Raw genomic sequence first — 12,603 nt, forward strand, 5'->3', positions numbered from 1 at the left:
GAATTGCACAGCATTCTAGGCTGCAAAGTAAGTCCTTCAGCGGTCTGATCCGCACACGCCCAGCGATGGTATACAACCTGCAAAAGTTGATGATCAACCATTGTGAACAGAAGTGCGCTATTACTGTAGACGAAGCCAGAAGTACTCGGTTATTGGACGGATACTGTTGGAACAGGGTGAGGCCGTTTTGGGCTGATGGAGTCTTGAAGTGCTTCGTTCGCCCATCCGAGCCATATCTAACCCACGTTGTTCTGTTCGTAGGTCTACATACAGTACTACTGTATTGTTCTTTTTTGTTCTCCCCCTCCTCTCAGGATATTACGCCTCGTACAGCATCTGGTGACTATGAAAGACGACAAAACTCTTCCTCCCAGATACGACGACGATGAGGAGGTCAAAATGTATGCGGTGTCCAGATATGACCAGATGGTGCTTCAAAACGATAAAGAGATAGACTGGTGGTGGTCTCTCCTGGCAAAAGTTTTCTCATGGTTATTGTTGGCCGGGTACATCGTCTTCCCATCCACGTTCGCGTCTTTGAGGCGGTCGCAAGTTCTTGAAAGCATGGGCAAGGTCGGACAGACGGTCTCATACTGGGTCAACGACTGTCTGATCGCTCTCGCATCTGTACTCTCGGGTGTGGCATCCATCGGCCTGGCGTGGCTGTGGTTCAAATGGCGCAGGAACTATGTCTGGGTGCATCTGCATATCATCGTGTAAGATTCTCAAGTCGATCGAGAGCCTGGCGAGTCGTCACTAAAGAAAACAGTTCTACGCTGGTAAATTCGTTGATCGGATTTCTGTCTACTATCTTAAATATATATACAGTTCACGGAGGACAGTGGTCAGCGACATCGATAGCTACCACCACAGTGACGAGCTGGTGGCTGGTCGTCTCGTGCGTCCTGTGCGGGGTGTATCAGTATCTATTAGATGGACTACGTCGCAAGGCGGCATAAAGTCCACGGGAAACTGTCGTGGTGCGCTTGTCTCTTTCTAGCTTTGCAAGTTATTCAAGCACACGGCTCATCTTTTCTTTTGCGGTTTCTGATAGAACGATCTTGATTCCCATGCTAGTTACTTCATATCTCGTGATTGATGATGCGTTTACGTGGGACAACGCAGGATGGTCGTTGACAGTTCCTGTTCTCCTGTGTCAGTCCGGCCATTGACTCAAGGTTGACTCCAGCTATGAAAGCCGCCCTCATCTGCAGAATGTAAACCGCAACCACTGCACCACTGCCCCCTTCGTATCAGCGCCTGAAGCATGTGGTATTCGCCATAGAGACGAGAGCAGCAAATGACTGGATTGTTCGTTCATGTAGACGACACAATGGATTCCGCAGCTGGAATTGGCTTGCGGGGCTGATCTGAGCAACTGGTCGTGTCAGACGGTGACGTCTCGTTGCCAGTCTCAGAACTGGTCTTGGCGGTAAGCCTTGCTTAAGGCCAGAAACCGCTTTCAACAACGATACTTATACACCGCCAAAGAATTTCGAACTGCCACAAGTGCAGTGGTACACATCGAGGCAGACGCCATGAAGCCTAACAGAAAGACCCAAATCGCCATTTTTCCAACTTCATTCGGCCACCAGAATGCTGCCGCGTTGACTAACCATAATGTTGGCCCTGCAGCTGTTGCAGCCGTGAGCAAGGACAAGTTATACCATGCGCCTCATGTCAAGAGCAACGAGGAGCGCGTCTCAGTTGCGGACTCCGCAAAAGACCATCTTTCCCCGCAAAACGACGATACCTCCGACCGCCCCTTGGATGTCGAAAAGGGCTTACCGTGGAAAGACTACCATGCGGAATATAAGCTACATGATCTCGGGGGTATTCTGACGGTAGCGGTGAGACATCGAAAGCTTTTCCACATCAGTGAACTGGCTCGGCTAGAGTCGCAGGAAGTTCTCGCGAAGTTGAGAAGGCTCCGCCATCCAAATGTTCTCGAGTTCATCCACGCGTACAAGACACACACCTCTTTACACGCCGTATTCGAGTCCACGGCGATCAACTTCTTGCATTTGGTAAAATGCCCAGTATATCTTGACGAGGCACAACTCGGTGCCGTGGTTGGCCAGGTAAGCAACGGGTTCAGGCCACTGAAAACGAAAACTGACATATGTGCGGAAATAGTTAGTAGATGGCCTTGGCTATCTAGAAGGGGAAGGCTTCGAACATCCTTCGCTTGACAGCAAGAATGTCTTGGTAACTGATGCGGGGGTGGTGAAGATCGGCAAGTGACATTCTTCTGGTCTGCGCAGTCCAACCTTGACAGTTCGGGATCTGACGTAGGTATCGAATCAAACAGCCAATCAACAACTTTGTCAACCGCTTAGAGGTCACAGCCGCCATCATGTCAAGACCCTCGGCAGCTTCGTCCAGCTTCTCATGCAAAAGTACTGCAAGGAGATGCCAGGCATCGACGATCTCAACCGCTGGCCTCCCGACTCGGCCGGGTTCACGTTTCTGGCTGCGATCGATTCTGCGTCGTCAGTTTTTGACTTACAAAATGTCCGTATCAGCAACTGTCTTCATTGTTTGCGCCACGAAGAGCTCTGCAGCTAACAGAAGTCTACACAGCACCCACTTATCAGGCATCGTGATACCGAATGTCTTGTGGGTCTAGTGAGCTTGGCACGTGTGGCGGTCTTTCCAAGAGAATACGTCTGCGGAGCCGATGTGAAAGGGGTGCCGAATTGAGCTTCCGTCAGCACTTTTCTGCTTTGAATGCAATAGACAGCTGTTGCTGCAAGTCCATGTACAGTATCTTACATGGGCTTTCACTCTTTAGTTACTGTAATACAGTACAAACTTCGCTCCTTCACCCTTACAATCGCACCCATTCATGCATCACGCCCATGATCGTTTCTGATTCTCAGTTCTCTCAGTCTCAAGTGCTTCATGGACTGGGTAACCACTTTATATGCAATCTGCCTTGCCGGCATGATTGTTGGTCTCGCTTTGATGAACGTCCTGTCTCGCGCGGGGAGAGCTCGGAAAATACTCGCCCACCTGCTAGAGAAGCATCTGGCATACCGTCTTCTCGTCCATCGTCATTCTTTGTTCGGTCCCTGGAATGCTGTCTCATTGCTCGTTCCGACCGTTTATCTGGGCATAAACATATTCTTCCTAACGTTCCGACCGTCAACGCTTCTCGCTCGCTCGGGGAACCTGACTCTCGTCAACGTGCTTTCCCTGTTTGCTGGACCCTGCTTAGACTTTACGGCTGATATACTGGCCATACCCTTTCGACACTACGCGGTCATACACAGGTGGCAGGGCCGCGGAGCAACGATGCTTCTCGCAGCCCACGTCGTTATCGCCATGCAGAATGACAGTTCCCAGCTTCAAACTTCTGGAGACGTCAAAGAGCTTCTCATACTTACGGTTGCTGATCTTTCTCCACTGTGAAACCGTATTTCACTGACGTCTTCCTCATAGGGCTCCATGGCTATGGTAGTAACGACAACGGTGTCTTTTCTCCCTTTTTTCCGGCGCCGCTTCTACGAGCTATGTCTGAGAGTCCATCAGGCACTCGCCTGTCTGGCAGCAGTTGGGGTTGGGTTCCATGTGCGATCGATCGCCGGCCGTTCTTGGCTGTGGATGTACACCTATCTTGGTGTGGCAACACTGGCAACCGTGTCACAGGTGGGCTTGATGGCCTTTCGCAACAAGACGATGGGACGAACATTTGGCAGAGCCTATATAGATCATGTCACCGGGACTGTCCGCGTCTCTATACAACTTTCTCGACCATTGAAGTTTGAGGCGGGCCAGTATCTGTTGCTGTGGATGCCGAGAGTCCGACTGCTCGAGACCCATCCTTTCGTCGTGACCTCGTGGGCTGAGGCGGAACAGGGCATCGTTGATCTGTTCATCAAACCCCGACGAGGATTCACTTCCAGTCTAGTGCGATACTCTAACGAGCATATTGTGCCACGCCTGGCCTTGTTATCTGGGCCACATGGCGTCAGCGTCCCAGTTTGGGACTACGAGGCAGTACTCATGGTAGCCACAGACCACGGCATCGCTGCCCAGGCACCGTACTTGAAGAAACTGGTGTACGGCTACAACCACTGCAGAGGGCGCACGCGGCAGATTCATCTTGTTTGGCAGGTGACCAACCTGGGTAAGTCGGAGAAGATGCTAGTTTGAGTCCGGTTCGGATTGGCGTTCGCAAGCTGACTACACCAGGCATTGTGCACGCGGCCGAGTCGATCCTAAATCCTATACTGAACGACGACACGCTGGACGATGGCTACGTATGAGCATCTCAATACTTACCTGACTGTTGGCTGATGTGATTGCCTGTTTTGAGAACAGATCCTGGAGATTTCTATCTATTTCGATATGCAGGCGCAGGGAATGTCTGTCGGAGATCTCCAGACTCTCGTGCCAGGTTGTGTCAAAGACAAGCAGATAACTACGAGTGCCGCGACACATATTCTTAGCACGTCTGACGTTGAGCGGCTGGTAACCAAGTATCTTCATCATGACACCGGCCGGTCGCACGGTGAACCCACTAGGGTGAAGGACTTCGGCGCGAGAGCGCGGCTTTACGTCGGAAGTCCCGACCTAACAGCGAGCTTATGGAAGGAAGCATCCCACCTTTTCGGCCGAACATCGCCAGAAGCAACCGGGAAGATGGGAGACATGTTGTTGCTCGGTAAGAACTATGTTTCCGCGGACGAACGTTCTCTTACTATTGGTATAGTATCTGCCGCAAATGCCACGCGTGACGCCCTCTCGGATCTTGCGGGAGGCTATCTGATGGATGAAAACCACCCTCTATACGCCGACTACCAGAAAAGGGAAGACATCCGCGAGTACCTCCATAGCAACCTGTGGCTGCGAGAGCTTGACTATCAGCCGCTCGACTGATGCATTTATTTGAGGTTTTCACATCACAATACTTATTGGCTGCAAGAGTTGAAAAGAATGGAAGGTGTCTAGTTGTCTCAATAAATGTATCCATATTAGCAAGCACATAGCCATCCGTGACGTTCCCTCTCGGACCTGACGACATCAACCCGTGCGCACGGGCCACAAGACTACATCAAGACTTGTGGCCCGTGCCAGCCTGTGTCTGGATCTGCCGTGAAAATCACGCAGAGCTTGCCCACCGCGCCCCAAAATCTGCCATCGGGCCTCGCGATCCAAGGCCACCACGTAGCCCACACCGCTGCCGAAGCCAACCAAATTCACGAAGAATTGAAAGATTACTGTGGTAAGAAGACCATCCAACTCGAAAATGGCTGATGTCCATGAAGAGACAGAATAGCCTCCGACCCATCCGGCTCTGAGCCCAGGACACGATAGGCGGTCATGGCGATAGACGACAGCATGTTCACCTACGCGTATGATGTGAGCGAGCGAGCGAGCGACCGACCGACCGATTTCGAGGGCGTAATGCCCCACGATCAAATATACAACCGAGCATCATATGGCAAGCCTGTGATAAGTTCGTGAACGGAGTGTAAGCAGACGCGCTCGTGTGGCTGCCACTCTGTGTTTCCGATCCGCCAGGCATAATCGGCCACGAACCGAAGACGGAACGTGGTGATGCCAGTCCTGATGTGGGGTTCGTGCTTGACTTTCCAGTGGAGTTTAGCATCGCGATTGTGACCTATGGGCCGTGAGCGAACTACTCCTCAGTCCATGCTGAACCAGGGTCGTGGTGCGAACGTTTGCACTGATGCATCAGTCGCGCTCCTGGCTTGGCTCGTATCGGGGCCGGCTAAAGGCGGGGAATCGGCCGCTGGTTTCTGTCCGGTCTTACGGGCCATCGCCAGTTTGGTGATACTTACGGTTGAGATCTGCGGGGACAATGCGAGAGCTCGAGAGGACACCACCATCGCTGAAGGGCAGCCGCAGCCGACCGAGTGGCTTCTCAGCAATCTCACAAAGCAGCCGATGACGATTCTACGCACCTTTTGCTGTCAACAGCAGGACTGGCTTCAGCCGCCTACGGCAGGATGCTCGACGCTTGAGTGACAATCTGGAAATGGCCGGCTACAGTACTGTGAACCGCTATCTTGGACTTTCTGCAAGCCAGGAAGCGCTTTCTGGCTAGGGTAAATAGATGCTCCATTGTTGGATCTGTCGCGCCGGTCAAAGGCCTGTTTGAGATTGTTGTGTGTTCTTGGACGGGACACTCCCGCCTGCAACGTGGCATTACAGTGCATGCTGTACCCCACCTCGTGGCGACTGTGGGCCCGTCCCTCCCACGCCGTGGTCTGGAGGCCAGATCCGGCGTAGCTTGCTGTCTCAGGAAAAGACGACATGGCGAGACACAACGACGGACCAATACTATACGTACTATGGAGCAAAGAGGCTGCATTTTCTGCTTCTCTTCGCTGGTATTCTAAGTTCCCATCGCGTTGGCTGGTTATGCATACGGAGCGCTGGACTAGGCCTCAGCCGGAATACAGAAAGCAGGTGGTCTTGCTCACAGTATGTACAGTATTGATCATATGTTGCTTCCTCTTGGCAACACACTTCATCTTTCTAAGCTTGACCCACGCAGGCTGGGCCGAAAGTCAATCTCACTGTGTACACACCACCATGATTGACAGTGGGAGAATGGCAGCTGTTGAAGCCGGTTATGGATACTTTCAAGTAGCTCTTGATTACGTGCTGTTACTCGCACTGTCGCTGACCACCCCGACCCCACATTTTGCTTGCACACAAGTCGCCACAGCCATTACCAGAGGTTTACAGGGGTCCATCACAGCAACTTTCAGCTTCTCAAACATTGTTGATGTTTGCAAAAGAGGAAGTGACATGTGCACAATACTGTACAGTATCATCATGAACTAGGCATTGCAGATGCCCTAAGCTTGCAAGAAGCCCTTCCAAAGGCCCCATTTTGGGCTTACACTGTTGGTAATACATATGATGGTCTTGTGCAGTGTTCAGATCAGTCAACTGCACTGCTATGCACATACATGAACAGCACCGTGGGCTCGCCTCTGAACGTAGGACGTAGCCAAGATCGCTCATCACTACCCCGTTCCCGGCTTTGAGGCTACGCCGCATATCAGAAGGATCCCTCAAACTCAAGCCAACAATCGTCGCTCGTACTGTACAGTAGAACAATGTCGTCAGTTGATGGTACTTTGGTCGTAGGCAGACCACGGGGGCAGGCGGAAAATCTCCTTCGACGAGCGCTGAAGAATGCTCACAAACGCGCCCAAGAAGACTCGCGCGTACCTCTACTGAGAGAGCCTCCCAGCTGCCCAGAAGCTTGCGATCAAGTCGGGCTTGAACCGAGAAAGCAAGAGGTGTCAATTACCAGCAACAATGGAGCCTTCAGCACTCTTTCGGGTCCAGTTTCCGGTAATGGGGTTTTCTGGCCGTAATGCGTTCTTCGTTGTATACGGCGGTAGCGTTAAGGGTGGGTGTGGTCATTCCGTTCGCTGAGGGATAGATTGAAGGGACGATGAACTTTGTCACACATGGACAAGCGCACACACTTGTAGGCGGAACGGTCGACAAGATGGTGCCGCTACGTCAAGTGTATGTACTATTTGTTTCGATGTAACCTATGGTTTTTACTACAGTACATGGAGACACATTGGTCCGGCAAGAGATTATAGATCGGTCCTGCACCATGCTTGTGTGCGGCTTACGCGTATGAAGTCCTTGAATAACATGTTCCTCGGCAAACCTGACGATGAAGCAACCTATTTATGGAATCTTCTACTCGCAGTCGAAAAGAGCCTCCTCCGATCGAATCCTAGTAACAGGATCGTCCCAGTCCACCTTTTCTGAAGCCAAGACAACCAGCCTGTCTAGTCGTTTCTGTGCGTCGTCCAGGATCTGCAGCTGATGTTCGAGTCTCTGGATGCGCGAACTGATGCGATCGATGACAGACTGAAGCCCGGTTGCTGTCGTCTCGCACGAGCGCGTGAAGGGAACCTTGCTTTCACCGCCCCCATTTCTCATGGCTGAGCCTGCGGTCTCACAGTTGATGATAGCCGCAAGCTTGTCTCTCGACCTACTTTCCGAGCGCAATTTTTGGGCTGAGATCCCGAGGCGAGCCAACGTTTCCTCTAGAGCCTGCTGACTCACCACCGTCGGAGGATCGTTCGTTAGGTGCGACGGCTGAGTGCCGGTGTCGAGACAGACGAGCTGCTTCAGCTCTTGAAGGGTCCTATCTGTCAGCCCGCCCAGTCCTGAAGTAAAGACAATCGTGATGTTGAGCGACACAACGCCATGAACGCTCATGTTGATAGTGCAATGAAGTCTCCGCGAAAGAATCGACGGAAACGAGAGTCGTTGGAGAGTTTATGGTGCAATGGTGTATAAATTACTGCTGTGAGGGAAAAAGAGCACACGTGTTGTACTTTTGACAGGACTCCATACTCTTGACAGAACTCTTGACAAAATGATTAGGAACGGAAGCGCAACCTTAGTATGTATGTACTGCTCCTCGTAATCGATTCATCCGAGACAGAATTGCAACAGCCAGAATCATACTTCTGGCTATTTCAGCTCTTTCAGTGATCACTGACAAAGCTCTATCTTTCTCCTACTATTTGCATGCATGTGAAGAGCTGAAAAGTACCTGACGTACGGCAACAGAGACTCATCTCTGCCTTCCCACTAACTGAAGCACACCAACTTGCCATTGCCTTCTCTATGCCACTGTATACACAAGTGCAAGCAGACTCATAACCAAACTTGCCGTCAAATTCGCAATGGATGCCCCAAAAACATCTCCTTTGCTCGCCTCAGCCTCAAGCAGGTCTGCCACAGCCTGAGACGTTTTGTACAGTGGGACAGCAAAGGCCGTCACTACCGTAAAGAGGACGACTACAACAACATCCAACCCTAGCGACACGAAACGGAGAAGCCTAAACTTGAGACCGGCAAGTAGTAGAATGGTCGAGACCAACGTCAAGCCGAGCCCGGCGGATAGAACAGTCTCGAGGTTCGGGCACCTGTCCACCAGTTCCTGCAACTTTTCAATCTCCTGGGGCGAAGGGAGGAATGACGCAAGGTCTTGAACCAGACGAAACGCAGATCCAGGAATTGCGGCGCATTCAGAAGCAACGCATGCGTACTTGGTGCCCACTGAGACGCTAGACGGCAGACTGGCGACCACCAAAGACTCGCCCGATGCAACTGCGGCAGTGACAACGCTGGATGCCGCACTTTTCACCGCTGTGGCGATGGACCCGACCACATCAGGGACTGGGACGAAGCGCCGCACTTGTTCGTGTAACTTCGCTGTCATCAGTCACGCTTTATTATCGCCACGAACTACATACCAAAATCTCCACTATGCCCTTTTTTTCATTGTCCTCATCCTGCAGAATCCTGACGGTTATTGCGAGTATGGCTAGCGTCAAGACGACGTGTAGTGCTATGACGATCTTGGAAAACATAGTACAATGCGGAGGATGGTGCAGACGCGATTGTGATCAAGAGCCTAGTAGCAGGTCTGGAAGAGAAAACACGCGCATTAATAGTGTGACTCTTCAGCTCCGGCAAAGAGCTGCGTTCAAGAAGCATTTGAGATCGGCTTTGGGACCGAATCCGAGACAACTGTTCATTGCAGACGCTTATGGACCAATTTTTGGGCATGTGTCAAAACTTCAGACCCCTGTTGTGTGGCTTCTGGCAAACGCTCCAGAAAGCAGCAACGAGCTTTCCGGCATGATCATCTCTCATTATCTAGGACGCCTCGACGAGCGGCTTGCTGCTTTAGCGGCGAAAGAGTGTCATTTCTAGGCAAGCTTCACCGTGACAACAAGTGCAGCCCAAACAGAGATGAATATGCAAATTTGAAATCAAGACCAGGTTGTTGTAACCTATAGTCTCTTCTAGAGTTCAAGGTAAACCTTTTTGCAGCTGTGTTTGTCTCTAGTCACTGATAGGCAACCGTGTAACTAGCACGGAGACGATGATCCGGCGTTGCATCATGTTTTGTTTTGCATCGTCCTCTCTTTCGAGTCTAGGTCTTGGCTATCACTTGATTTTTGTGCATCTTGTACGGTATTATGTACAGACTGAAGAGCTAATGATTGCTTAATTGCAGCTATGCAACGAGCGGTTCAACTACTGTGCATCTCAAGGGTGCGCTCCACCGGACGCTCGCTGTGACGGACTTGCCACTTGTTTCCTTTGCTACTGTAGTCATCGTGCCAGTTTCGATATTATGCTCGCTTCGCAAACACCTTCAACTTGCACTAGCGGGGTCCCCATCTTGAGATTGGTATGACTGGGCGTGGGCTAAGGCTCGTGTAAGCAGCGAACTCCGGCTCTGACAGGTCTTGATTCGCCTTCAGGTGATAGTCGTCGATCATCAATCGGCCGCTCGGGAGGCTATATTGAACCAAAGCAGTGCACAGCTCTTTGGTGGTGTCTAAATATCGCGATAGAGCGTCGCTGCCATCATCAAGTCGCTCATGGATTCGTTGCAGCTGCTTTTGCTGTTCTCTTCTGCTCATTTGCTCTAAGCGGGGTCTCTCTGGCAGCACACATAGAAGTGCGTATTGGCCTAGCCCCCAGTCACGGCGCAGCTGGCATAGGTCGTACCAGATCTGGAATTCTGACTGTAGACGCCTCATCTCTCTTACCTCGGCCATGGTGATGCTGGTCTTCAGACATAGAGCAATCTCCTGGTGGCTGCTGAGACGGGCCATCTTCTTGTGAAACAGCACACCGCTGTAACGCCGGTAGAACTCGCTTTTGGAGCCGCTCCTGATAGCGGACCATATCACTGCGAGTTCGGAGCTTTCCGACAGACGAGAGTTCCGGTAGAAGGCCACAGCCTCGCTTAGCGCATCGAGAACGATTCTGCACTCTCGAGGCATGCTCGGCGGCAATCCGTATTTGCCCATGTCGAGTACTCGGCCACTACGCAGTGAGGTTAACTTCTGAGCCGATGCACTGTCATTCACACCAGAACCTCGTCCTGTTGAGTGAGAGATTTCTCTGGCTGGTGGAGACGACCGGGATGACTCAGGAGAGAAACCTGAGGCAAAATCGTCACCATCTTGCATGTCTGCTGTGAAGGTCGAGCGGACTGGCGAAAGAGAATCCTCTTCGTCTATGAAGGCTTCATCGAAAAAGACGGAGTTCTCCACTTGCGCTTCCTTAAGCCGGTTGGAGACATCGGAATCCTTCGCATCCAGGCTGTTTGTCAAGAGCTCGATGAATATTCGCGCTCGCGACTTTTGCAGGAATGCGGTCTCGGCAGATAGTATCGGCACACCTCCGCCAGCCAGTATTCTCAAGCTCAACAGCGTTAGTATCACAGTGTCCTCCGGCTGCGTCGTGGCGAGTGGCTCAGAGATACGAACAGTCGGTCTATGAAACGAGGCTTGAAACTGTTGCTCCAGTTTCATAATGTTTTCGACCTGCGCTCCGTACAGCTGTACGCAGTCTGCGTAGGCAACAGCCACAAACCACCACCCATCAAGATTGCATGGGATGAGTGTAGCCGCGCCCGAAGTATCGCAGAGTCTAGCAGCTGCCTCCAAGTCGCCTGATGCGACGGTTACTGGGCCCAAAAGTTGGGAATCTGGGTAAGATGATCGCAATAGCTGAACGTAGCTGGTGACTATGCCATTGTCGACGAGGTCGCCTCTGGCCAGATGCCACAACGAGCTCGACACACCTTGTTCTGCGGTATTCATAGAAATAGCTACGGTATTCATGTAATCAACCCAGTCGCCGGTGACCTGTAGCGGCATTTCGGTTTGCTTGAAGGCTTCTCGTGGCGGATACTCCGAGACTAGCTGCCTCAAGTCTTGGCTAAACGCGAGCGGATAGCGCTTCCGAATGACCTGCAAGGCGCATTGGAACATATCCATTGTCGTGGAGGTGAAGGGGAACGTAGTAAGACGACGGAAGACTTCGTAATCGTCCATATCAGCAGAGATGTGACGAGGTTTCGGACCTTTTTTTTTGTTTTTTTTTGGTAACTTGTCGAGCCTTAAGTATTTCCCTTGATAGAACTGTGTCCAGAATTCAACGCCAAGGACTCGGGCTTGAAGCATTCAGAACTCTCCAGGTATGGCTGCTCGCCCAGCTTGAACTGCGTGTCGGCATACGATAAAAGCAGAACCCATTTTCGGCTGCTTAACCAAGCGGCGCTTATTTGCCCGGAGACGGACCCAACATCTGGATACGAAAAGCGCTCTTGCCGCTGGCAATCCATGTAGAAGTGGATACTTTGACATGGCTCTTGGTTGTATAAGAGCTCTGTCTGTCACTTTCCAGCTCAAACGCCTAGGTCGAGTCACTACTCATTCCCCAACACCCTACACACTTCCTACCTACGTCTTGGATGGACCCCGTCGCCGAAATGCATCATCAAGATAATTTCTCTCCTGTACAGCTGGAACTTGACGACGTTAGCCATGTCCCAACCAAATGGAGGCCCTCACGCCGCGAGTTCGCCATCATGACAACAGCTGCCTTGTTGTCCCTTATGGTCGCCCTTGATGCATGTGTTATTGTGACTTCTTTGCAGGTCAGCCATACCTTCAGGGCCGCTTTTGTCACAACTAAGCTAATATTCATAGGCGATCGTTGAGGATCTCAATCTTAGCACGTACGACGGCTTCTGGATAGGCACGGCATACC

General features: G+C 51.6%; 3 protein-coding genes across 3 annotated transcripts; 2 read left to right on the forward strand and 1 right to left on the reverse strand.

Moving 5' to 3' along the window:
• Window positions 1-1,538: 1,538 nt before the first annotated feature.
• Window positions 1,539-2,244, forward strand: COL26b_012491 (uncharacterized protein; the record flags this gene model as incomplete). The annotated part of the gene is made up of 2 exons (XM_053185134.1): window positions 1,539-2,081; window positions 2,137-2,244. The coding sequence occupies 2 exons, from the start codon at window positions 1,539-1,541 to the stop codon at window positions 2,242-2,244; spliced, it is 651 nt and encodes a 216-aa protein (XP_053030906.1).
• A 2,109-nt stretch (window positions 2,245-4,353) lies between these two features.
• On the forward strand, window positions 4,354-4,884 carry COL26b_012492 (uncharacterized protein; the record flags this gene model as incomplete). Its single annotated transcript, XM_053185135.1, has 1 exon — window positions 4,354-4,884. One exon carries the CDS (start codon window positions 4,354-4,356, stop codon window positions 4,882-4,884), a length of 531 nt encoding a protein of 176 aa, XP_053030907.1.
• A 5,626-nt stretch (window positions 4,885-10,510) lies between these two features.
• On the reverse strand, window positions 10,511-11,828 carry COL26b_012493 (uncharacterized protein; the record flags this gene model as incomplete). Its single annotated transcript, XM_053185136.1, is given in 2 exon segments — window positions 10,511-10,532; window positions 10,549-11,828. The coding sequence occupies 2 exon segments, from the start codon at window positions 11,826-11,828 to the stop codon at window positions 10,511-10,513; spliced, it is 1,302 nt and encodes a 433-aa protein (XP_053030908.1).
• Between the last annotated feature and the right edge of the window lie 775 nt (window positions 11,829-12,603).

Source organism: Colletotrichum chrysophilum, assembly GCF_026319265.1.
Source record: "Colletotrichum chrysophilum strain AFK26 chromosome Unknown scaffold_178, whole genome shotgun sequence".
Lineage (NCBI taxonomy): Eukaryota > Fungi > Ascomycota > Sordariomycetes > Glomerellales > Glomerellaceae > Colletotrichum > Colletotrichum chrysophilum.